This window comes from Sorex araneus, chromosome X (assembly GCF_027595985.1).
Source record: "Sorex araneus isolate mSorAra2 chromosome X, mSorAra2.pri, whole genome shotgun sequence".
In the NCBI taxonomy this organism is placed as follows: domain Eukaryota; kingdom Metazoa; phylum Chordata; class Mammalia; order Eulipotyphla; family Soricidae; genus Sorex; species Sorex araneus.
In genome coordinates, this window is record NC_073313.1 from 160,240,694 (window position 1) to 160,267,204 (window position 26,511).

Sequence of the window (26,511 nt, forward strand, 5' to 3'; positions counted from 1 at the left end):
AGCATCTCACGGGGATAGGGTTCCCCTAACTCCTCCAGGAGTAACTCCTGAGATTGCCAAGTTTTATCCAAAAAGGAAAGAGAGAGGGAGAGAGAGAGAGGGAGAGAGAGAGAGAGAAAGAGACGAAAAAGGAGTGAAGTGATCCCTGAGTGCAGAGTCAGGAGTAAACCCTGAGCTGGGAGCCTGGGTACTGGACCCATTTCAGGTTGGTGCTCCCCTTGGCTCTGACACTTGATGGCAGGGAAAGCAGACCTGGGGAAGGACCAGGACCCTGACTTGCTGGTCACTTCCTCCCCCCACTGCTGGGGTGGCCTTTCTTCCAGCTAGTGCTCACAGGTCCTAGAAGGATTGTGCCCAGAGCCCAGGGTGCACTGCTGGGCATAGTCCACGCAGTGATCGCAGAGAGCCCCAGACGTGGGCTTCTGCGGTGTTAAGTGCAGTCAGATTAACAGGGTGTTAAGCCTGTTCATAGACCGAGACCACCCGGTAATATATTCTGCTTTAATTTTTCCAGCACTGAGAAGGCCGGCTTCAGGAACAGTGTGTGCCGTGCATTATAAAAATAACTCCTCTTGGGGCTGGAGTGATAGCACAGCGGGGAGGGTGTTTGCCTTGCACGCGGCCGACCCGGGTTCGATTCCCAGCATCCCATAGGGGCCCCGAGCACCGCCAGGAGTGATTCCTGAGTGCAGAGCCAGGAGTAATCCCTGTGCATCTCGGGTGTGACCCAAAAACAAAATAAAATAACTCCTCTTAATTATATTTATTTACTCTGCAAATCACACATGGGGAGCATGGGGGCAGCCTGCTTCGACAGAACAGGCGACGCCGGGACCTGCTCCAGGTCAGCCCTAGCGTGGGTCGGGATGTCTGTTAATGCAGAGATGATTAAGTTTTTATTTTTATTTATTTATTTATTTATTTATTTATTTATTTATTTATTTATTTATTGCTTTTTGGATCACACCCGGCGATGCACAGGGGTTACTCCTGGCTCTGCACTCAGGAATTACCCCGGGGCGGTACTCAGGGCACCATATGGGATGCTGGGAATTGAACCCAGGTTGGCCGTGTGCAAGGCAAATGCCTTACCCGCTGTGCTATTGCTCCAGACCCCTGATTAAATTTTTAATTTGCAGGGTTTTTTTTTTTTTTGTGTGTGTGTGTGTAGGGAGGGTTCTCCCCAGTGGTGTGGGGGCAACCAGGCGTGGGTTCTGACATTGCGCCTTGTGTCAGGCCTTGAATACAGAGGTGGAAGGGGACTACCTGCTGAGGTGGGGTTTGACATATTGTCAGTCGCACTGGCAGCCGAGAGTGACTCCGGTTCTAGCTATGACCCAACTCAGCACCCCCCCTCTGCCCCCGCCGTCATCTCCCCAGATTCCGACCTCTGATCTGCTTGGGTCTTCTGTACTCTGTCTCAATTGGTCTAGAAGTTTCCCCAAGTCCCTCCAGGAGTATCCCCAGAGCACTGCCAGGTGTGTCCTTGAAAAAAAGCAAAAACTTGATGCCACTATTTTTTTTTTGGCGGGGGGGGGGTGGGGGCTTGTGTATCTGTTAATTTATATTGCTTTAGGTCACAGTTAGGGTCTTAGGTTAAAAGGGAGATGGGAGAAAGTGCAGCAGGCTGAGCACTGGTTGGCGGACATGACATCACAGCAGGCCCACGTGGTCCCCTAGCACCACCTGACCGACCCTCACATATGCAGCCAGGAGTATCTCCTGAGCATTGCTGGGCACGTCCCCCCAAACATTTTCAATATTAAAAAAAATGATGGGGACTGGAGCAATAGCACAGCGGGGAGGGCATTTGCCTTGCACGTGGCCGACCCGGGTTCGAATCCCAGCATCCCATAGGGTCCCCTGAGCACCGCCAAGGGTGATCAGGGGTGATTCCTGACTGTAGAAGCAGGAGTAACCCTTGTGCATCACCAGGTGTGACCCAAAAGGCAAAAAAAAAAAAAAAGACAAACGGATAGGAGGTTTTTAAAAAATATTTGTTTTGGGGCCACACTCGATGGTGCTTAAAGGTTTTTCCTGGCTCTGTGCTCAGGGGTCACCCCTGGTGGGCTCAGGGGACCTATGGGATGCTGGGAATTGAACCCGGGTCGCGTGCAAGGTAAACGCCCTCCCCGCTGTGCTATTGCTCCAGCCCCTGAATGGGATTTTTTTAATGGATGGAAAAACCTTTGCATGTGTGGAGAATGGTGGTGAGGGCGAATCAAGCTCCAGCTCTTGCTCCCCCTCACTTGCTGTGCTGGGTACCCCCTGATTCCAGGCATTCTGGTCTTGTGTTCAGGGTGATGTGTGCAGTGTGCTTTTGTGATCAGTAGCAAATGCGGGCGCATATCTAGGTGTGAGGCCTGGTTTCAGTTTGGGGGAGAAAACAAACCCCAAAATCTTACAAAGCGGGGGTCTAGCCAATGCATTCAGTGGTTTGAAGGCAGCCAGTGGAGATTAGACCTACAGACTCGGAGATAAACCCCTAGGAACCGTTCTAGAATGTTCTCCCTATCTGGTGCGAGGCCCCAAAGCAGGCTCCTCAGCAGCCATGACAGGGTGCAGTCAACATTAAGTCTCAACGAGGCCTCAGTTTCTGTTTCCCCGGTGCAGTACTTGCAGTTTCTGGTAAACTCTAGTTGAGTAGTTTGCTGAGGTAAGGAATTGGGCAGTTGGGTCTGGCTGGTCATGAGGGGTTAATGTCGCCTCCTTAGAAACTGTTGCTAACCGTTGCCTAATGGCTGACCACCGTTGTAATAGGGCCGATACTAAAAACAGACCGGTATATAAATTGCTTTTTAACTCTGACCCCTATAGAAACTGCTTGTGATTCGGAGTCGGGGTCCTTGTCAAGACTCCACTGTGTTGGATGAGACTCGGACCCTAGCTCGGGCTAGTGCTGGCTCGGGCTCATAATCAAGTTCCTTTGCTTCTGCACTCTCGTGTGTGGACTTGGTCTCTCGACAGTTGGGAATCTGAAACTCGGGCACAACACTGGACTGGCTAGTGTGGTCTCGTGCCTGGGAGTGCTCACTTCCCTTCCTGCCATGGGCCGTCAGATTGGAGGCTCTGCCAGCGCTTGTTTGGTTCAGGATGACAGGGCTGGGGTGAGGGGGTTGCATGTACATCTATGCGCTGCTCTGGGATCTGCCTGAGGGTCTCTTAGCGAGGAATTTGGAGCTGTGGCCATGGGTCCCGTGAGTGGGGAAAGTCTGGAAAATCCGACACGCTGAACCGTAACAGGGCAATTTCCTGCACTGTGGTTCGTGAGCGAGCCCCCCCCCCCCCCGCCTTGCTTCAGGTAACTCCATGGTGGTGGGAGGGACTGAGCATCTCTGTTGCAGCATGGATTTCTGGAGGATTTGTTAAGGGTCTGTGTTTGACTTGGGGGACCACTGCACAAGCCCACAGACCCCGAGCTGTGGAGAAATGGCGGGGGGCGAGGGGTCACAAGTGGGGATGGCTGAGGTGTCGCTTCTCATCCTTAGGGACATGGTGCCTCAGACACAGGCCTCAGGCCAGGGTCACTGAGTCATGCCAGTTGCCCCATGGGCCGTCCTTCAGCAGGACCTTGCAGCAGGAGGCCCACAGGAGCAAGCCTGCTCAGAAGCAGGGAGGGGGTCTCGGCTTGGCCCCCGCCCGGCGCACCTCCTTCAGCGAGAGGACACCTTCACACCTTCGTCAGATTCTGCTGCAGGAGGCTGGGCACCTGCTGGGTTTCCAGCTGCTTATTTTCTTGTGGAAAGGCCCCTTTGCCTGGCCCTGTCACTTCCTGTTTGCACTTGAGAGGCTCCAGGAATGGGCCTTTTTCCTGCTGTTTGGGAAGAGTAACAAAATTCTTCAGGTGACATTTAGGAGTCTCTTATTTTTGGAGTGGGAAAGCACTGTAGCACTGTCATCCCATTGTTCATCAATTTGCTCGAGCAGGCACCAGTAACGTCTCCATGGTGAGACTTGTTGTGACTGTGTTTGGCATCTCGAATATGCCACGGGGAGCTTGCCAGGCTCTGCCGTGTGAGCGGGATACTCCCTCCGAGAGGGGTGGAGGAATCGAACCCAGGTCGGCTACATGCAAGGCAAACGCCCTACCGCTGTGCTACAGCTCCAGTCCTAGAAGTCTCTTATTTTTTTTAAAAAAAGGTTTTTTTGGGGGGAGAGTCACCCCTGGCGATGCCCACGGCTTACTCCTGACTCTGCTGAAGGATCATTCCCGGCAGGACTTAGGGGCCCCTTTGTGGTGTTGGGGATCAAACCTGGGTTGGTCGTGTGTGAGGCAAGTGCCTTGTTTTAGTTCGTTTGTTTTTGTTTTGCTTTTTGGGTGACACCCAGCGATGCTCAGGGGTTACTTCGGGCTCTGTACTCAGGAATTACTCCTGGCGGTGCTCAGGGGACCCTATGGGATGCCGGGGATCAAACCCGGGTCGACTGCGTGCAAGACCAACAAGGCAAATACCCTCTCCACTGTGCTACCTCTCCAGCCCCAAGGCAGGTGCTTTAAGCCACTTTTACTCTCTCTCTCCGGTCCCATTTTTGGAGCCTTCAGCCGCTGCTGCATGTGTGTTCCCCTGTACTGGAAATGAGTATGGGTGCATACCTGCACTGAGTGGGGGGTTCGCTTTGTACATGCCGAGTTCTTCTCGCCTCCTAATTAATCGGAAGTAATAGCTTCTACGGTTGCCGCACACGGGGGTGTGCATCGGGACTTGGCAGTCTGGCTTCCAGAGCCCAGTTTAATGAGGCAGTGCTCAGCCCGAGGTGCCCGTCCAATCACTCCTGTTATTTTTCCAATTAGCATCGCATGGGAAGGCGTCTGTGTGGAATATTCTAATTGGTGGGGTGAGGGGCCTGGAGCAGATGGAGTGGCAGCAGCGGTCTCTCCGCTGGCCTGCTGCATGTCCAGAGGGGGGCAGCTGCTCAGGCCCTTTCTGGAAGGACCTGCCACCTCACCAGGACTGGCCCCCCTCGCCAGCCTGGGCCCAGAGCCTGGGCACCCACGGGTAGGCACAGGATGAGGCTAGACTCAGGGCACCTGGGCGAGGGTCTTTAGAGGTCCTGGGCCTGGTTGGCAGACCCTTCTTCCCTCCTCTGACTACTCATCTGAGACCACTTCTGCTTGCTGCTGCCACCCGCTGAGTTGTCGGTCACCACAGGGGGCTGGGTGCACCTCCACCCTCTCCCCGACGCCAGCTGTAGTGGCACTGTCGTCTACGTCTTGGGTCACCTCCCTTGGAACTCACGACTTGTTGCTGACCCAGAACTCAGGTGTGCTGAGGTCAGACAAGGACACAGGCCTGGAGGCGGAGAGATGCCCCTGAGGTGCCACCTGGCTGCACAGTGGCTCTGGCAGGAGAGACAGGCAGGTCCTCCTGGGCACCTATTCCCTGGAAAGCTGCAGTGGTGAGGCCAGGCTGGGAGGGGGTGTGGGAGGCAGTGCTGAGGGCATTTGTGCGGCTGGTGGGGGAGACACAGCAATGGGAAGAAGAAGGCTTTTGGTTTTTTTTTTTCTTCTTCTTTGCTTTTTTGGGTCACACCCAGCGATGCTCAGGGGTCACTCCTGGCTCATGCACTCAGGAATTACTCCTGGCGGTGCTCAGGGGACCATATGGGATGCTGGGATTCGAACCTGGGCCAGCGGTGTGCAAGGCAAACGCCCTACCCGCTGTGCTATCACTCCAGCCCCCACCTCTATCATCTTACTATCCATCATCAATATCTCTATTCTCTGTCTCTACCATTCATCGATGTCTCTGGCACCACTCTAGCCCTTTCTGGGAGGACCACCACCTCACCAGGACTGACCCCCTTAGCCAACCGGGGCCCAGAGGAGGTCAGGGATTCCCCCATCTATATTGCTATTAGCCACCTCTGTTTCTCCCTCACCTCAGTGTATGCCCCCAGACACACACACGCACACGCATACACACACACTCACACTCACACACACACGCACACGCATACACACACATGCATACACACACCACCAAGCAGGAAACCATGGCTATGCCCGCTGCTGAAACTAGGTGATTCCTGCTGGGATTTTACGCCTGGCTCTAGTCCCACATTCTCCTCCTCCTCCTCCCCTTAAAAGGCCCATAGGTGTTCTGGCCTCAAACTCTTCCAGAGCTGCTTTCCTAGGGACTGACCCAGATACCTCCTCTCCTGTCCCGTTGGCACGATGTCAAGTCCAGGTAGAAAAGTGGGGAGCGTGGCACCCCCGAGCACCAGGTGGCTGAAATCACAGTGGACTCCTGCCCTGGGGAGAGGCTGGTCCCTTCCCACTCCCTGCCTCTCTGGGTATGGCCCACACCTGGCTTGTTCCCTGGCCAAAGGGCTGGCTAGCATCTCACTGCGGACTGGGGCAGATGGCCTCAAGATGGCCCGAGGTGGATGGCCACATGTCTTGGGGCAGACACATCTGCGCATTCGCCCAGCTCCCTCCTCTAAGGATTATTTAGACTTAATAGACTTAATTACAGCGCTCCAGCTTGGTTGGGGTTTTGATCCATTTTCCTTTCAGCTGGAAGAGTGTGTGTGTGTGTGTGCGTGTGTGTGTGTGCATATGTGTGTGTGTGCTTACATCTTTCTTTGCAGCTCTGCCGGGAGCTGGCTCTGAACATGTCTAATTGTGCCCTCCCATTCTCCTTAGAACGTTCCATGTGCCAAGGGGCTTAGGGAGCTGTTGTTTCCTTGACCGCCCCCTGTCCCGCCGGCTGCTCTGTGCCTGGTTGCCCCGAGGTGGGGCGGGGGGGGGGGGGGGCGGCGGCAGGGCCTGGCTCTGCCGGGGCCTCAGCTGCAGGGTGCACGCCTTCCTCCCCCTTTCGTGCTGCTGGTGTTGAAGGGGCCCGGGGGAACCTGGAGAGCAGATTTCTGACTTTGCTAATTACTGGCACCGAGTTCTGAGCTGCAGGAACCCGGCAGTTCCCCCCACCCCCCACTGCAGCCCTGACCGGCATTTTCCTGGGCCCCTGGGGATGAGAAGGCTCTGTGCAGAAGCAGAGCTCCGATTCTCTCCAGTTTAACGTGTCCACTCAGGAGAGGCGCAGGGGCTCCGGGTTGTGCGGGCGGCAGCTTCCTCCTCCTGGGTCCTCTCCAGGCAGGGGACACGGGTACGGGGCCCAGAGCCACCAGCCCGCTTTGAATCCTGGCACTTTTTTCTGGTTGGGTGCCTACATGGCAAAATCACTTCATCCCGTGCTGTCAGTGGAGTGGGGATAACAGTTTCCACCACAATATGGCACCCCTAAGGAGATGTGTGTGGAAAATACTCCTCAGAGCAAAGCCCCCCACCCCCCACTGGCTCACAACACGCTTGTGCTCGATGCATTCTCCTCACTGGCACAGGCCGAGGTGGGGAGGGGCACGGGAGGGGGGGGAAGTGGCTGTCACAGATAAGGGGGCCGGGAACATTCATTTCTTGGATGTAGCAAAATATTTTGTCTGTTATTATCCTTTGTTTTGGGGTCACACCCAGCAGTGCCCAGGGGATGGGACCTGGGCCCCCGGGCCGTCTCTGTCCTCCATCCCCTAGCGGATACCCGCAGTGCTCAGGAACAGTAGGGCCAGACCCTGCGGTGCCTGGTGGTGGAGGGTGGGGGCTCTGCAGGGTTGGGGACAGAGCTCAAGACCTCCCCCTTGAGCCCACACCCCACCAGTCCCCTGTCCTTCAGAATCTATAGGCTCCCAAGGGGGGACGGGTGTGACACTTAGGTTAAAGACCAGGAGAGGGCACTAGGTCTCAGCTGTGAGATCTGGGAGGCTCAGGCTCTTGGACTGAATGAACTGCATTCCTTTTGAGGTCTGCCATCTTTACGCCGACAAAGGCGGTGAATCCTGCCAAGCGGCCCTCCCCCACACAGGGCTACAGTCAGAGTCCTCGGGGCGCCGAGAAGCTACGTGCTCAGAGCCCGGGCTGGAGTATTGCTACAGCGGGGTGGGCTTGGCCCTGCATGCAGCCCACCCCAGCTTGATTTCCCCGGAATCACATACGATTCCCCGAGCATTGCAGGAGTGATTTTTTTTTTTGCTTTTTGGGTCACACCCGGTGATGCACAGGGGTTATTCCTGGCTCTGAACTCAGGAATTACCCCTGGCGGTGCTCAGAGGACCCTATGGGATGCTGGGAATCGAACCTGGGTCGGCTGCGTGCAAAGCAAACGCCCTCCCCGCTGTGCTATCGCTCCAGCCCCTGCAGGAGTGATTTCTTGAGCAGAGAGCCAGGAGTCACTCCTCAGCACTGCCGGGTGTGGCCGGCCAAAGCAAAACCAAAAACAATGAAAGACGGTTCTGTGTCAGCCACGGCTAACTCTGCCACCAAGGACAAGAAGGCATGGGAAGGGGCAGAGGGATCCAAAGGGAACAGCCGAATTGTCTCTAAACGGAACATCCCCAGGATTTCGGTGAGTCACTGGTGTGTCATTAATGTGCTGTTATAAATAGCTTCACTTGCCGCCAATAACTGATCTATACTCGTGCAGCTGGTGGTTTGGGTGTGAGGTGAACACACAGCACAGTGTGGAGGATCTCCGTGAGCCTCTCCTGTAAACAGGCACTACTACTGGGGGCTAGAGACAGAGAAATTAGACTAAATTGAATTTTTAATAAAAGTAATAAACAAGCCCTTCTCTTGCTTCTCCTCCTCCATCTTCAAAGATGGATCTTTGGCGCCAGCCCTGGGTCTGTGACTCTGTTCACCTCTGAAGTCAGGCTGGGGGGTGCCCAGCCAGAAAATCCACCGTGATCTGATGGGGACTTGGTCATTATTTTCACAGGGGGCATTGAATAAGGAACTATGTATACATAGAAAACACTATATATAAATATATATTAGCATTATTGAGAATAGAAAGGCCTTTTTTTTGGGAGTGGGTGGTGTGATTCAAGTTAGAAAATTCCTTATTGTCAAGACTGGAAACTCTGAAACTTTTTTTTTTTTTGTATTGACCTGACTCGTGAGTCAATACTGCCTCTCTGCCCCAGGGTCGCATCTCACCACAGCCAGCGCGGGACTGAGGTGAGCAGCTCAGATTTGCACGAAACAGCTCTTGGGGAGCACTTTTCCACAGACGCTCACCCCGTGAGAGCTGAGCTTCTGGGAAATCGAGCTAAACTACACACACGTGGCCACACGGCAGACGAGCTGCATGTAGGGAGAAGAAGCTGGGCATAGCTCACACCGCCCTGTCCGCTGAGGGAGAGTGTGGGCACCCCAGCGTCCGTGGTGCCTTCCTCCTGCAAACCGTTCCAGAACTTCGAAAGGGAGAGAACAGGGACGCGCTTCCCATCGAAAAGTCTCCCGACAGCGTTTCATGGCTTCTACACGGGAAAGACTGTTGTAAATTTAGGGCTGGGTGTGGGGACAGACTAAGCAGCTGTAAACAAAACCAAACAAAAAAATCTCCGTGTGGGGTTTTCACTGAAGACGGGGTGGAGGCCCCAAAACAGCTACTGCAGGACACAGGAACTCAGGCCTCCAGACACCGTGAAGAAAGGTACTTTGAAGACACAGTTTTTGGACAGAGACGGACCGGCCAGCCGCCTCCGGCCCGTGGGCTACTCCCGACAGCACCCTGGACAGCTCCCGGCTGGGCTCGAGGCGGCTCGGTTCCCACCGGCCTGAGCTTTGAGCTTTTCTGAAGCTTCTTTCTGCTCCCTCCCAGCCAACGGGACTTGCGTGGGGATTGCTGGTAACGACTCGTTCCTTCCTCTCCCCACTGACCATCCTGTCCAGCCCCCGCCCGGCTCCCGTCACACAAACACCCAGCGTGGTGGACGTTTCCGTTCCCGGGGAAGCGGCGTGAGCCTCTGGCACGGCCTCGTTCCACCTCCATCCCCGGCGCCGTCTCCCAGGAAAGATGGAGACGACGGAGCACGTGGCACGAAGCGTCCCGGTGAGCAGCGCGTCTGTGGAACCTGCGGTTTCCTTTATTCCGGAAAAGGAAGGGGCGCCGCCCAGAGATCACGGTTCCACCTGTCCTCTCCGAGAGCGCGGAGGTCTGCTTTGGCTCAGAAACTCAAGTTTGGCTCCCGCCACCCTTGGCTGCCTCCCTGTGCCGTCTCCGAGACGCGGGTGGCCCCTCCCCCCGCCGTCCTCGCCCTCCCCGCATGGTCCGGCCAGGGCACTGCTACTTAGGAGGGATGACCACCAGAGGTGGACCCCGCTTTGGCCTCCACATGAGGACCTGGGCGTCATTGGCATTGGGTTTGACCAGCGCGTTGGGTGGGATGGGCTCCATCCGGCTCAGGATGCGGGGCTGTTCCTGCTGAGTCCTGCCCACCAGCTGGGCCCGCTGCCCCAGGAGCTGCAGAGGGTCCACCTCGATGTCCACCCGCATCCTCCACTTGATGGTCTGGAGGATGATCTTCTCCTTGGTGCTGGTGTTCATGGCCACCAGCCAGGTGGTGAAGCTTTGGTCCCTCTTGATCCGCGTGAGCAGGGGCACGTTGCTGTCACTCACGGGCACCGCCCATGTCACGCTGGGGTAGAAGTTGTCATTCATGCTGACAGAGAACCTGGAGATCTTGTTGGTGGGGCCCACCAGGGTCACGGTCTCGGTGGTGTTTCCGTACCACGGGTAGCTCACGCCGTCCGAGTCGCTGATGGCTTTGACACGCCCTTCCCGGAGGTCAGGCAGCTCCCAGCTGGACCTGGCAGGGCGGGAGAGAAGCACAAGAGAGGGAGAGGCTGAGTGTCTCAGAGGCCGGGAGGGGCCCACGTCGCCCGCCAGCACCGTCTGTGCGGTGTTCTGAGAGGCTCTCGGGTCAATAAGCTTGGGCCATGCTCTGTGGGGACAAACGGAAATGAGAGGAAGGAAGCAATCCTGGGACTGGAAACAGTACGGAGCCAATCCACATTTGATCCCTGAACACAGAGCCAGCACTAAGTGACCCCCCCGCTTCCCCCCAAAAAAAGTATTTACTGGGGCAGAAGCAATAGTACAATGGGTAGGGTGCTTGCCTTGCACATGTCTGACCCAGGATGCGTCCCCAGTGCCCCATAAGGTCCCCTGAGCTCCCACCGGAAGTGATCCCTGAGTACAGAGCCAGGAGTATGCCCTGAGCACCTCTGGTGTGTCCCCCTGTCCCCACCCCCTGCCAAAGAAAACAATTCCAAAATCTGTCACTGTCACTGTCATCCTGTTGCTCATCGATTTGTTCGAGTGGGCACCAGTAACGTCTCTCATTGAGAGACTTATTGTGACTGTTTTTGGCATATCCAATACGCCACGGGGAGCTTGCCAGGCTCTGCCGTGCGGGCTCGATACTCTTGGTAGCTTGCCGGGCTCTCCGAGAGGGGCGGAGGAATCGAACTCGGGTCGGCCACGTGAAAGGCGAACACCCAACCTCTGTGCTATCGCTCTAGCCCCCAATTCCAAAATAAGGGAGATAAGACCAGAGTCAGTCTGATTGTGCGGGCTGTCAAGGGCCATGACACACCTTGTTGGGGCGAGGGCTGACCCAAGGGTGATGCGCTCAGAGGGGTCGGTCTGCCCAGGGAGTCACAGCGGGGGAGCACACTTGCCCTCCACCCACCGGCCAGGCCAGCCCTGAGAATGCAGCCTGGCCCGTGCTTCTGGGAACCGCCCCGAGGTAGACCCCGAACCCCCGTCCTCAGTGTCTAATGGGCTACTCACCCCTTGTTCAGGCTGGAAATGGGACAGAAAAGGGGGAAGTGGAATCTGTGGGCACTCCTTATCCTCGGCTGTGTTTGGGGGGCTGGGGGCCATGCCTGGTAATACTCCGTTCAATAGTGCAGGGCAGACGGCTTCAGAATCTGAGCTTAGTAGAGTGAGGGCTGCCAGGCTGGTATTTGGTGGTGCTCGGGACAGATGCGGGGGGGGGGGGGGACAAGCATGTGCTGGGGCTGATTCTTGGGGTCTTGTGCTCGCCTGGCATGTGTTCAGACCTTTGTCCTCTCCCCCCCACCCTGACCCCCTGTGTCTGCTTTTCACCTACCCTCCTCCCCGCTACTTTCTTTTTTGTCTTTGGGCCACACCTGGAGGTGCTCAAGGGTTACTCCTGGCTGGCTCAGGGGACCATATGGGATGCTGGGGACCAAACCCAGGTCAGCCGCATACAAGGCAAATGCCCTAACCACTGCACTATCATTCCGGCCCACTCCCTACTGCTTTTAACTGCTCCTCCTCCCTCTTCTCCCCTTTCCCTCCTCTTCCTTCAGAGCTGCGACTCAAGGGCTGTGTGTGTGTGTGTGCGCGCGCGCGCGCGTGTGATCCCTGCAGGTGTAGGGGTGCAGGGAGGCGGGGCCATGTCCCCACCCCAGAAACCCTCCTTTGAGCTTTCTGGCCTGCTTATTGGCACTCACCTTCCTGATGCAGATAATTATTCCTGACGGGAGCCTATAAACGAATTATTTCCGGCTCATGTTTACCAAGCCTGTTTGTAGGCCGTTTGGACACCTCCCCACCCCCGCCCTCCTCAGAGTCGAGTTCTGTCTTCCAGAAAACCGCACAAAAAGTGATGGTTCTGTTGGTCAGCAGTTTTTTTTTTGGGGGGGTGGGAGGAGGCAGGGGCTGTTTCCAGCTCTCCTGTCCCCGAGGGAGCCAAGGAGGGGTGGTAGAGAGCGCCGCGATATGGCCGGAGGTCCCTGTCCTGGACCCGTTCCCCAAAAGCCACACTCTGAGCTCTTCAGCCTCGGGTCTGAGGCAGACAGGCAGGCGGGGCAGATGGCCGGGAGCTGAGTGCTGTGCACGTGTGTGCATACACAGGTGCTGAGCACGTGGACACATGCATGGGTGATACCTATAATGTATGCAATGCTTGCCTATACGACAGTGCACAGGTGTGTGGCACACACGTCTGTGGCATATGAGTGCTGTGCACGTGTGTGCATACACAGGTGCTGGACATGCAGACACATGCTTGAGTGATATCTATTATGTGTGCAATGCGTGCCTATACGACGGTGTACACGTGTGTGGCACACATGTCTGTGTGCACTATGGCATGAGTGCTGTGCACGTGTGTGCATACACAGGTGCTGGACATGCGAACACATGCATGGGTGATGCCTATAATGTGTGCAATGCGTGCCTATGCGATGGTGCACCCCTGTGTGGTGCACACATGTCTGTGTGCACTGTGGCATATGAGTGCTGTGCACGTGTGTGCATACACAGGTGCTGGACATGCGGACACATGCATGGGTGATACCTATAATGTGTGCAATGCGTGCACATATGATGGTGCACACATGTGTGGCGCACACATGTCTGTGTGCACTGTGGCACGAGTGCTGTGCATGTGTGTGCATACACAGGTGCTGGACACGCGGACACATGCATGGGTGATACCTATAATATAATGTGTGCCTATATGACGGTGCACACGTGTGTGGCGCACACATGTCTGTGTGCACTGTGGCATATCCGTGCTGTGCATGTGTGTGCATACACAGGTACTGGACACACGGACACATGCACGGGTGATACCTATAATGTGTGCAATGCGTGCCTATACGACGGTGCACACGTGTGGCACACACATGTCTGTGTGCACCGTGGCATATGCATTTGTGTTTTTGTGGCCAACGGTCCGCGTGATGTGTGTTACATGCACATTCGTGCGAGTTCTGTGGCGCCGGAGTCTCCGCCGTTGGAGGGGAAGAGGAAGGCTGGATGCACCCTGCAGCAGATCCTGGGGAGGGGCCAGATGCTGAGGAAAACTCCCCCTGGTGGAATTTTCCTAGAGGCTCAGGGCCAGAGGAGATGAGTGAAGAACCAGCACTACAGCCCGGCCCCCGGGGAGGGTCTAGGCAGAGGACAAGGCGGGGGGACAGGAGGGGTGCAGTGACCCCACCTGCTCTGCCCGAGTCCTCCTGAGTCCCTCAGGACCCCACTCCCCTGGGTCAGCGCCCTCAGCCCTGCCAAGAATGGGCAGCAGGGGCCTGGGGTCCACCTGGTGATGAATACAGAGAGGGACACAGGGTCCCCTGTGGGCAGCATTGTGGGGCCATGGGGGGTGAGTGGCCAGGGGGCTCCCTGGGGGTTACCCGAAGGACAGTGGACATCGAGGCCAGCATGAGAAACGGTGACTGACATCAAAAGCAGAAGTGGGGGGGGGCAGAGCGATGGCACAGCGGGGAGGGTGTTGGCCTTGCACATAGCCGACCTGGGTTTGACCCCCGGCATCCCATAGGGTCTCCCCAGCACTTCCAGGAGTAACTGCTGAGTTCAGAGCCAGGAGGGACCCCTGAGTATTGCTGGGTATGACCCCAAAAGAATTAAAAAAAGCAGAAGTGGCCCAGAGAAAAGGCATTCCCCGTGCCAAGGGCCACCCTGAAACAGATCGATGGGTCCTGTGGGGGCCTGGAGGGGGCCCCGTTTAATCTTGGAGGGCTGCTGGGTTAGGGGCGAGAGTGAACAGAGACCACTGTCTCTGCGCCATAACCGTCAGTTTTCAGCTGCAAATGACCCCTGGTACCGACACAGCGTCTGTTTCCAAATTGCCAGGCTGGGCGGGAAGCGGGACGCGCACTGCTCTCAGCAAATTCTCACCCTGCGCCGCACTGACGGAGGGAGGGTGCATGTGTGTATGGACCTGCAGCCTGCCTCTGGGTCTCCGAGCCTCTGCTGGGACCCGTCGGTGCACACCTGGGCACGAGGCGGCACGCCAGCTCTTCTGGAGAACCTGCTCCATCCATGAGGCCCGGCAGTGCCGCCTGATGCTTCCTCTGAGCCTCTGCTGTGCCCCCTCCTCCCAGTCGCCTCTCTCCCTGCCCCCCACAATCAGGTGCCCACGCCCATCCCACCCTGACCGCCGATGCTACCAATGATGACAGTGGTGACGACGCTGATGGTGACAATGATGACGGTGGTGGTGTGATGATGATGACGTGGTGGTGGCCTATGAGTCAATTTCCAAACTGCAGATTATGAACGTGCATTTTTGGGGGGGAGGGTGCCACATCCGGTGGTGCTCAAGAGCTCACTTCCGGCTCTGTGCTTAAGGATCATCCTGGCAGACTCAGGTGACCATATGGGATGTTGGGACTGAACGCAGCCTGGCAGCGTGCAAGGCAAGCTCTCTACCTGTTGTACTGCCATGCTGGCACCCCGAGCCTACTTTTTCTAAGCTAGGAGGGTGCCCTCTGCCCCAGCAGGGCTCCCAGGGAAAGCCGGGCTCTCTCTGCCTTGCCACGGAGGCCTTCCAAGGGATTCTGTCACCCTCTGCCACTTTCATGTGGGCTGACCAAGTTCAGTGCTTTTTTTTTTTCCCTTTTTGGGTCTCACCTGGCGATGCTCAGGGCTGACTCCTGGCTCTGTGCTCAGGAATTACTCCTGGTGGAGCTCAGGGGATGCTGGGAATCGAACCTGGGTTGACCACATTCGAGGCAAACGCCCTCCCCGCTGTGCCCCCAAGTTCAGGGTTTTATTTATTTATTTATTTATTTATTTGCTTTTTGGGTCACACCTGGCGATGCACAAGGTTTACTCCTGGCTCTGCACTCAGGAATTACTCCTGGCGGTGCTCAGGGGACCCTATGGGATGCTGGGAATCGAACCTGGGTCGGCCGAGTGCAAGGCAAACGCCCTACCTGCTGTGCTATCGTTCCAGCCCCCCCAAGTTCAGGGTTTTATTTTTTTTTTTTTTTTTTTTTTTTTTTGCTTTTTTGGGTCACACCTGGCGATGCACAGGGGTTACTCCTGGCTCTGCACTCAGGAATTACCCCTGGCCGTGCTCAGGGGACCATATGGGATGCTGGGATTTGAACCCGGGTCGGCCGCGTGCAAGGCAAACGCCCTACCCGCTGTGCTATCTCTCCAGCCCCCCAAGTTCAGGGTTTTAACCAAACCAAATCTGGTTGTCAGGAAAGCAGCAGGGGCCCTGGACAGTGGAGCAGAATCTGCCAGTGTGTGGGGCTGGGAGGGGGTGAAGGTAGCAGTCAAAGATATACATCGATTTCAGCTTACACCGAGGGCTGAATCCCCAGTGTGGCAGTTGGTGGTAGGGTGGGTAGGGTCAGTATTGGGTCACGCAGAAAACCGGAGCGTGAGTGATCAGCCAGGGAGTGCTGGGAGGATGAAGCCCTCTGGGATGAAGCCCTGAGCCCCAAGCCCATAACCAGGGCCCCCCCAGCTAAGCCTCACCCATGAATGGGGCACCCAGGCCAGTCTGCCCATAACTGGGTTTTTTTTTTTTTTTTTTTTTTTTGCTTTTTGGTCACACTCGGCGATGCTCAGGGGTTACTCCTGGCTCTGCACTCAGAAATTACTCCTGGCGGTAATCAGGGGACCCTATGGGATGCTGGGAATCGAACCCAGGTCGGCCACATGCAAGGCAAACGCCCTACCCGCTGTGCTATTGCTCCAGCCCCCTGCACATAACTGGGGTGCCCAGCTAAGAAGCCTTGCTCAGAATCAGGGTAGCCACACTGCCCGTAATCAAGCATCTCTCTGCCTCGCCTCTAATCCAGGGGGGTATCTGCTCCAAGCCGCGGTGGCTCCCGGGGTCCGGGTGGGGGCGGGAAGAAACGCTCTGTGCTGGGGGACCGAGCTGGGACCAGCCAGCCAGGTCTGCCCCCAGCACGGGAAGGGTTCACAGACGCAGGCGCCAGCTCTCAGCCGCGTCCCCTCCCGGCTCACCCCTTCCTTGGCTAGCGCAGCTACGCTGACCAGAAAACTGAAGCCATCCAGATGGACGGCAGCGGGGCGGGAATCCGAGACCAGAACTTCAGACACACGATGCTGGAGATAGCGGCTAGGGCAGCCTGAGCTCCCGGGGCCCGGGCCCTGTCCTTGTCATCGCATCACCAAGGTGCCACGCTCCGCTGGGAGAATGCAGGGTGGCACTCGCCAAGTGCCGTGGAAGTCGGGGGCACTGTTTCTTCTGCATTGGCCTCGGGGCCGCCCCCCCGCTAAAGGCCCCCACCCCACGAAGGTCCTGGCCCCCCCCGCCATGGGCAGGCGGTCTGGCAACGCAACGCACAGGGTGTGCTGAGAATCTGGTCGCCTCATTTTGCCTTTTCTTTATTTCAAAAATCTTTTCTTGGGGCTGGAGTGATAGCACAGTGGGGAGGGCGTTTGCCTTGCACACGGCCACCCTGATTCAATTCCCAGCATCCCATAGGGTCCCCTGTGCACCGCCAGGAGTTATTCCTGAGTGTAGAGCCAGGAGTAACCCCTGAGCATCCCCAGGTGTGACCCAAGAAGCAAAAAGTATATATATATATATTTTCATTGCTACTTTTTCCTTTTGTTTTTCTTTCCTTTCTTTTTCTCCCCTTCCACCTCACTTTTTCTATTCTTTACTGGGGGAGTGTTTAGGGGTCACACTCAGCGGTGCTCAGGGACTACGCCCATCTCTGCACTCAGGGATCACTCCTGGCAGATGTGGGACCATAAGTTGTGCCTTGGGATCAGACCTGTGTTGGCTGTGTCACGGCAAGTGCTGTGCCTGCTGTCCTTCTAATCCTGCCTCCCACCTCACTTTTTCTACCGCTAAATCCAACTTATTGATGACCAGGTCAAACAGGATCCAGGGATCCAGGGAGGATGATGTGGACGAGGGAAGCAAATCCCTAAACCTCTTCAACATGTGGCGCTGGACGGAGCCCCTTGTCCATTCTGCAGCCTCCCTTCCCCCTGCTGATTCTGACAGTGCATATCTCCCTGAGAAGCTTTGTTGTGAAGATAAAGTTCCCAGGACTTTAAATTGTTAGGGAGGGAAAAAAAACAACAATGGGTTTTAAAACACTCATTCCGGGGCTGGAGCCATAGCACAGCGGGTAGGGCATTTGCCTTGCACCCGGCCGACCCGGGTTCAATTCCCAGCATCCCATATGGTCCTCTGAGCACCACCAGGAGTGATTCCTGAGTTCATGAGCCAGGAGTGGCCCCTGTGCATCGCCAGGTGTGACCCCCCCACCAAAAAAAGAAAAAACAACAAAAAAACCAAAACACTCATTCCTGGGGGCAGCAGTTGTGCCCAGTGGCTTTCCCCAGGACCCTGGACAGCTCCTCTGCAGCCTCTTGGTGGTTCTTTTTCTTTTCTTTTTTTTTGGGGGGGTCACACCTGGCCATGCACAGGGCGCTATTCCTGGCTCTGCACTCAAGAATTACTCCTGGAGGTGCTCAGGGGACCATGTGGGATGCTGGGAACCGAACCCGGGTCGGCCGCGTGCAAGGCAAACGCCCTCCCTACTGTGCTACTGCTCTGCTCCCATCTTGGCTGTTCTTTCTCCTTCCTTCCTTTCTTTCTGGGGGGGGGGTGCTGGGGGTAGGGCATCAGTGTCAGCACACCCAGAGCCTGGGCAGACACCAGCAATTCTCAGACCAATCTGGCTGACGGCTGGACTGTAAGGGCCCTAGAAGGTGGTGATGCATCTCCCGCCCCCCTTCCCCCCCAGCCGACACCTCTGCCTCTCCTTCTGAGACCCCAGATGATCACGGTATAATCCAAGACCCAAACGGATGGGCCCCAGCAAAAGCCACGCGTGCAGACCCGGTGGCACGGCGAGGGCTGCAGGAAGGACCCAGATTCTGAGGTCAGGGGGACACTGGCTACAGCTGAGGGTCTGTGGGTCAGGGGGGCTAACTAAGAGCAGATGTGTTAGGGATCCTGCATGGGAACTGAAGGCTCCCGCGGGAACGCCCCCCACGGGAACGCGCACGCCAGCGGGAACGCGCACTCCCCACGGGAACGCGCACCACCGGGAGAATGCGCATCCCCTCGGGAACACGCACCCCCCCAAGGAAACGCGCACCACCGCGAGAATGCGCACCCCCGCGGTACCGCGCACCCCCACGGGAACGCGCACCCCCAGGGAATGCGCACCCCCCACGGAAACGCGCACCCCCTCGGGAACGCGCACCCCCGGGGAACACGCACTCCCCATGGGAACGCGCACCCCCCACGGAAACGCGCACCCCCGCGGGAACGCGCACCCCCGCGGGTACACGCACCCCCACCCTTGAGCATCTATCTCCCCAGCTCCTGCTGTAACACTGACCAGTGGGGCGAGGCGTCCCCGAGGAAGCTGGGCCCGTGAGCCTGGAAACAGTCACCCGGGGCGATGTCACTGCTCCAAGTTCAATGCCACCTTGTAAATGGGCCTGGCCACTCTCAGCCTTGACCCGGCCCCCTGCAGGGAGCCACCCAAGGCGCCTGCCTCCCACCTCTGCTTCCATCAGCTGCCCCGAGGCCGGGCCTACCCCCTGTAGCCCCCCTGCTCTTGGGAGGGAAGGCGCACAGAGACTCCAGCAGGCTGTTCCAGAAAAGTCCATGGGGCCAGGGTATAATCCGAGACCCTCCTCTGAGGTCTCCCTCTGGGGCTGGGCAGAGCACAGGATGCAGAATTAGTCCCACTTCCTGCTCCGCCTCCTTCACGCCCCGAAGGGCAGAGAGGCTCCACTTCCCCTTCTCTGACCCCCTGGGGGCAGGACCAGCATCGCCCTGGTGTCCGTGAAGCTGAGGACCAGGATGGTCGCGGTCAGCATGTGGCTGAGGACCCTCGCTCAAAGTGGCGGCTCCTCACTCCAGGGGCCGTAAGGAATTTCCACCTGGGGTCCAACGTCCGCTCTCCCGTCCACTGTGAGGCCGCCGGTGGACGTCCGAAATTAGTTCTCAAACACTTCGGTGACTTAAAATCGTGGTGGGACATGGGGGCTGCGGCTCTAAAGGCCTGGGAGGGACGAGGTCTGGGGGATCAATTCCTGGCACTGTTCGGAGCTCCTGCACCCCAAGGTCACAGACACACCCACAGCCGGCGCCCTCCCCCACCAGCCTCCCCGACTCCCCTTCCCTACCGCTAATGGCGAGTCCCTGTGGGGTGCGCCCAGCCCGACTTGGGCCCCGCCAGACCTGCAGGGAGCTCGCACTGCAGCTGAAACCTGCTAATCCCGTGATGGTGGAGATTAGCTAGCAGTGAGAGCCGCCCTTCAAGGGCACACACTCCGGGAAGGTGTCTTCTCTCGTCCCCAACTCTCTCTGGCTCTGGGGGACCACCGGACCCTCCTGGGAGGGGTGATGGGAATGGGGCAGTTGGCTGATGGGGAGGGGACTGTGGTGGGGGGGGGGCACCTCTGAGCTTTGGCCGTGCAGGGAATGGGGAGATGGAGGCCAGCCTGTGTGTGTGTGTGTGGGGTCAGGGCCCTGGTGGTCCCTGAGAGTGGTCAGAGGCTTTGCCCAGGAGCTTTCGAGACTGGACGTCTCTAGTGCAAGAGTTCGGGGGCGGAGGGGGGTGCCCGCAATTGAACAGGAAAGGGTGATGACTGGTTTTGGGGGGCACACCCAGCAGAGCTAGGGGACTCCTGGCTCGGGGCTCAGAGCTGTTTCTGGGGATGGAGCCTGGGCCTCTGGGGGGACATACGCCCCCCGCCTCCCAGCCCCAGGGTCTTCTCACGGGTGGTTGGTCTGTGATGCCTTGCCAGGCAAGCGTCCTCCCCGGGGCCCGGGAAGGTCAGCTTTGAGGAGGGCCAGGATGCGCCACAAGGAGGCTGGTTGGGGAAAGCGACTCATTGGTTTATTTCTATCAAATATTTATCGAACATCTGCTCGGGCTGCGCTGCCGTTCACAAGAGCAAAGTGAAAGGGCCATCCGATACCTCGGCGCCTGCATCCCTGTGGGCGGGGCAGATGCTGGCAAACACGCAATGCCTTGGGACGGGGCCACAGGCGAGGGGTGGGGGTCGCAACCGGCAGCTGAATGGGAAAGGGGGCGCATCTGGGACAGCAGCAGCACAAGGCAGAGCCTGGGTCGGGCAGGGGGTCAGTTCCTCTGCAGGAAGGGCAGAGGTGGCCATGGTCAAGGGCAGGTACCCAGAGAGCGGCCACCGTCGCGGCCGCGGGTTGCTGGAAGCAGAGGGCACTGGTGTCTTTCAGGGGGACGCTCTGCTCCCAAGACCGCTGGAGGGGGGCCAGGGGGAAGCCAGGCCCAACAGAGGCTGTTGGCGGCAGGGGATGCGGGCGTGTGAAAACTCACCTCAGAGACAAGATGGGGGCTTTCCGGCACAAGTGATGGGGGGGAGCGAGCCTGGGGGGGAGGCTGGCCTGGACACCCCACGCTGACCTGTCTTTCAGAACACCCTGGATCTGGACCCGGAGCCATAGCACAGTGGGGAGGGCGTCTGCCTTTTACGCGGCCGACCCAGGTTCAATCCCCGCCATCCCCCACTTGGTCCCAAGCACCACCAGGAGTGGCCCCCGAGTGCAGAGCCAGGAATAGTCCTCGAGCACAGCCTGGTGTAGCCCCCAGACGAAACAAAATTGCCAAACACCCTGTTCCGAGCTGACTCAGAGTCCCTCTTTTTGGCAGGCATGAGACAGAGGACCCCCACCCCCCGGTAGCTGGTTGCTAAGGGTGCCCTTTGGGGCTGGAGCGATGGCACAGTGGGGAGGGGGTTTGCCTTGCATGCAGCCGACCCTGGTTCGATTCCCAGCATCCCACAGAGTCCCCTGAGCACCGCCAGGGGTGATTCTTGAGTGCAGAGAGCCAGGAGTCAGCCCTGAGCATCGCCAGGTGTGACCCAAAAAGTAAAAGAAGGGGGCTCGAGCAATAGCACAGTGGGGAGGGCATTTGCCTTGCATGCGGCCAACCCGGGTTCAATCCCCAACATCCCATAGGGTCCCCTGAGCATCACCAGGGGTAATTCCTGAGTGCAGAGCCAGGAGTGACCCCTGTGCATCGCCAGGTGTGACCCAAAAAGCAAAAATAAAATAAAATAAAATAAAATAAAATAGTTAAAAAAAAAAGTAAAAGAAAAAACAACAAAGGGGGGGCTTGTGCCTCGTCCCTTCCAGGTCTGCGGGTCAGTCCCTGGGTCTCTCGCCCCCTCTCGTCCTCCCCACCCTCACACCATGTTCTCTTCCTATTCCCTAGAAACTGCACCTTCTTCTTCCCTGTTCTCCGGGAACCGCACCTGATCTTCCCTGAAGCACCTGCTGTTACTCCCTTCCCTGAGCTCCTCTCCCCACTCCCCACCCCGCACTGTGCCAAGGTGCACTGGTGCATGGGCCCTCTCGCCCCGGGGACACAAGAAGGAGCAACTCCCAGCCATCCTGGCTTCCCAAATAGCGCCCAGACGGGCTGGCAGGTCTCGCAGAGCAAAGCCAGCAAGGAGGTTTGTCTGCAGCGATGCAGTGAGAGGCTCGCTAGCTAGCGGGTTCTAGAGAGCCTTGTGGGGGAGGGGTGGGGGCGGCGAGGGCAAGGGGGATGGAGGCGGGCGAAGGGTACTTCCGAGGTCCAGGGAGGCCATGGAGCTCTACAAGGGGCCTGCTGGAAGCCAACTGACTCCTCTTAGAAAGGCGGGAAATTTAAACCACAAAAGCTCCCCTGTAGCGCTGCTAATCTCCTTCTTTGGGGCTTTGGTTTTGGGCCACTCCTGGCAGTGCTCGGGACTCCCCCCTAGCTCAGTGTGCAGGGATCACTCCTGGCAGTGTTCAGGAACCATAAGGGGTGCTGGGGAATAGGACCCGGGTCTGCCAGAGGCAAGGCTAAGCACCCTTCCGCCTCTATACTATCTCTCAGTCCCTCAACTCAGTTTTTTTTTTCTTTTTGGGTCACACCTGGCGATGCACAGGGGTTACTCCTGGCTCTGCACTCAGGAATCACTCCTGGCGGTGCTCAGGGGACCATATGGGATGCTGGGGATCAAACCCGGGTCAGCCGCATGCAAGGCAAACGCCCTACCCGCTGTGCTATCGCTCCAGCCCCCAGTTTTTTTTTTTTTTTGGGTCACATCGGCGATACCCAGGGGTTATTCCTGAGTAATGCACTCAGGAATCACTCCTGGCGGTGCTTGGGGAATATTATGGGATACTGGGAATCGAACCCAGGTCGGCCACGTGCAAGGAAAACGCCCTCCCCGCTGTGCTATCGCTCCAGCCCCTCCACCCTCTCGACTCAGTTTTGAGGCCTCTTACCCACCAGAGATTGCGGGTTGTGTGGTGCTTATGGACTCCCTCTGAAGACGCGCTCCCACTGTGCCAGGCGCCAGATAATGAGGGGGTCACTTCCTAGCAGGGTGGGGCTCAAACGTGCCCTGGGCGTTTGTTCCACTGCCCTACCTGGTTCCCAAGGGCTGTGCAGCAAACAGGAGCCTGGAGCCCCTGGCCTGAGATGACCCCAGGCGCTGGAGTGTGGGCTCCACACGTGGGAACCCTGGGTTGGGGCCCCAGCACGTCTGCTCCCTTGGGTATGGTCACCCTGGAGCACTGGGCTGGGAGTATCCCCAAGTGCTGCTGGCTGTGAGCCCAAAACAAACTTAAGTGGAGCTTGGCAAAGTTGTCCAGACATCAGCATTCCCCCCTAAATAGGCTCCGTAAGGGGCTGGAGCCATAGCACAGCGGGGTGGAGGCTTGCCTTGCACGCGGCTGACCTGGGTTCGATTCCCAGCATCCCATAGGGCTCCCCGAGCACCGCCAGGAGTAACCCCTGTGCATCACCAGCTGTGACCCAAAAAGCAAAAAACAAAACAAAACAAAAAAAACAAATCCCCCCAAACCCAAAATAGGTTCCATGAAATCCGCTTCAACCCTAAGCAACGATTGCGAGGTCGACTCCTTAATCACAGGCCTGGTGGCTTCTCAGGGGCTATTTTTGCGACCTGGCTTTAACCACAGGAAAACCAAGGGTCTTAAAATACCGAAAGCAGCAGTTTCACAGAGGCCCTCTCCTCTCCCCCCAACCCCCAAGAACCCAAAGGCTGGGGTTTAGCAAGGGCAAGGGGACACTGGCCACACTGAGCCAGCTCCCGCGTACACACACACGCACACATGCACACACGCGCACGCGCACACACGCACGCGTGCGCAACTACCCCCAAGAGATTAGACCCGATTCCATCTGAGCCACAGCCGGCGTGTTCAGATCTTGAGTGAGTTTCTTACGCTTCCCCCTATTTCTGACGACGCCCATACATCCTGGGACACCTTCTGCGTCCACAGGAACCAACCTCCCTGTGCCGGGTCCCCTGGGCTGCAGTGCTGTCCCACTGCCAGTCAGGCTGCCCAGGGCCAGGCTCCGGTGGGGGGCGGGGGGCGGCTGGGGGGACTTTCTCTGACTCGCTGCAAATTACAGGTTTCTAAATAAACCCCATGGAGAGACAGTGTGGGGACCGAATTATCCGTGCAGGGTGTGTCTGCTTTAAAGCGGCATGACACCCCAAAGGCCAAGGTCCCTGTCCCCTGGCACCCAGGTGCCCACTGGAGCCAGGCGGAGTGGGCACGGCAGGAAGGAGGGAAGGAGGGAAGGAGGTGCCCAGCGGCTCCGACTCCGCAGGCCCCAGGGAGCTTAGATGGCAGCAGATCTTCAGTTTCCAGCCAAAAGTTCAAACTCTTTGGGTGGGGGGTGGGGGAGGAGACAGAGGCCTGTCAAAATTCCTTTCAGCTCCTGCGACTCCCCTCACTTCCAAGCTCTGCGTGCAATTTAAAAGGGGGAAAAAGAAAGACAAAACCCACCAGCTGCCTGGAGGAAGAGGGTTTGCCCTTTTAAGGTGCCAACGCCTCCACCCCAAATCCATATGCAGTGGGGAAACGGGGCGGGAGGGGGGGCGCCCTGAGTCTCCCATTAATGAATGAATGGGGGTGGGCTTCCAGCAAAGGGTCTCCCCAGAGGGCGCGGGCGCATCCCGGTGCTCGGGCGCTCCCCTGCACCGGCCCGGAGGATGTAGGCCCCGGATCTTCCAGCCACGCCAGGCTGCCGCTGCACAGCGTCCGTTTCGGGAACGGGCCGGCGCGGACTCGGGGCAAGCAGGGTGCCAGCGGCTGGCGGGTGCCCCCCCAGACCCCCGCGCCGCGCGCACCAAGCGCCGCGCCGCTGCTGGAAGAAGTTGGAGAGCTCCCGGCTTGCGCGCGGGGACAAGGGTCCCTTGCTAGGGGTGCCCCAGGAGTGCCCGGAGCCGTGCCCAGGAAAGTTTGGGGGAAGAAACCAGCGGCGACCTGAGGCCCGAGCTGCCCGTTGGGGTCACAGCCGCGCGCCGCGCCCGCCGCAGACCGCGCGCACAGGCCGGGCCGCGCCCGCCGCTGGCCTCGTCTGTCCCGGCTCCCGATCGGCCCCGTCGCCGGCCTTCCTGGCCTCGGAGTCCAGGGCTCGAATCCCCCGCTGGAGGGACTCCGGGCGGCAGAAACGGCCAACCCGGCTCGGACGCTCCCCACGCCCGCAGCGGGGTTCTCCAAAGGACGCGCGGCACAGCCCCTGCGCCCCCGCCGCTCTCTGCGCTCCATCTCTCTACAGGTCTCCCCCAAACTCCTCTCGGGGACGCCCCAGACGCGCAGACCGCGCCCCGAAACTCCCCTCCTCGCACCCCCACCGCCCCCGCGCGCCTTTCCCCGGGTCCACCTCGGGCTCTTCAAACCCGCCGGGTCGCACGCGGTCCCAGCCGCAGCCGCCAGCCGGCTCGGCTCTGAGCCCCGACACCCGCCCGCCGCGGAAACAAAAGCGCAGGGCGGGAGGGAGGGCGCCGGAGGAGGGGGGGCGGGAGGACGGCTCCCCGAGAGGGTGGGCGGGAGGGTCGGCGGCGCGCGGCGGCTGCTTACATGCCCAGGTCGCTGTAGGTGTTGAAGAATTCCATCTGGTTGCACGCCTGGATCCAGCCCACCACCCAGGTCTCGTGGCGGGGGATGGGGGGCATGACCACGCGCGCCGAGGCTTTGAAGTAGGGGGTCTTGTAGCGCAGGACGATGGGCGAGGTCTCCTCGATGCGCGTGGGGCACTGGTCGATGGTGGCGCACACGTCGTACACCACGATGTTCTCGCGCCGGATGCGCGCCTTGCAGGTGATGCTTTGGATACAGCCCATGGCGCGGCGAGGCGGGGGGCGGCCGGGGGGCGCCCGTCACGCCCGCTCCGGGCCCGGCTCAGCTCGCGCCGCCGCCGGGCATCCTCCGGGGGAAGCCCCCGCCCGCCGCCGCGCGGGGTCCCCGCGGCCCCGCCGCCCGCGCGCCCGCCCCCGCCCGCGCCCGCCCCCCGGCTCCCGCGGGGCGCGGAGCCGCGTGCGCTCCTAGGCGGCGGCGGGCGCCCCCGGCGGCTCGGGCGCGGCCCCCCGCGGCCCCGCGCCCCCCGCCCCGCGCCCGAGAGGAGGCGGCGGCGGCGGCGGCATGGAGCCGGGGTGCGTGCGCCCGCGCCCCGCGCCGCCCCGCGCGCCCCGCGCCCCCCGCGGCTCCCGAGCTCCCGGCTCCCCGCTCGGCCGGGCCGCGGGGCGCGGGGACGCCGGGCCGGGCTGCAGGGCGGCGCGCGCCGGGCGGCCGGGAGCGCAGGCGGCGGAGGCGACCGGCCCCGCGCCGCTAGATTGTCCCTTTCCGGCTGCCGTTCGCGGGGGGGGGGGGGAGTGGAGGGCGGGGCGGGGCGGCGGGCGGGCGGGCGGGGGGCGTTTAAAGGGCCCTGGACGCCGGGGTGGGGCCCCGGCACGTGGGGCGCGCGGGGCGGGGTTTCGGCGGGCGGCGCGGCGCGGGCTGCGGCGGTAGCCGCGGATCCGCATCTGCTCCTGCTCGCCGGGGCTCGGAGCTGCCAGCCTGGGGCCGGGCCAGGACCCCCACCAACCCCCGCTCTCCCCTTCCCCT

The 26,511-nt window shown here is 59.1% G+C and overlaps 1 protein-coding gene across 1 annotated transcript; it reads right to left on the reverse strand.

Moving 5' to 3' along the window:
• Positions 1-8,566: 8,566 nt before the first annotated feature.
• Positions 8,567-25,887, reverse strand: FAM78B (family with sequence similarity 78 member B). The gene is made up of 2 exons (XM_004613737.2): positions 25,489-25,887; positions 8,567-10,644 (listed from the first exon to the last, which is right to left on the reverse strand). The coding sequence occupies exons 1-2, from the start codon at positions 25,749-25,751 to the stop codon at positions 10,122-10,124; spliced, it is 786 nt and encodes a 261-aa protein (XP_004613794.1). The 5' UTR covers positions 25,752-25,887; the 3' UTR covers positions 8,567-10,121.
• Positions 25,888-26,511: the final 624 nt, after the last annotated feature.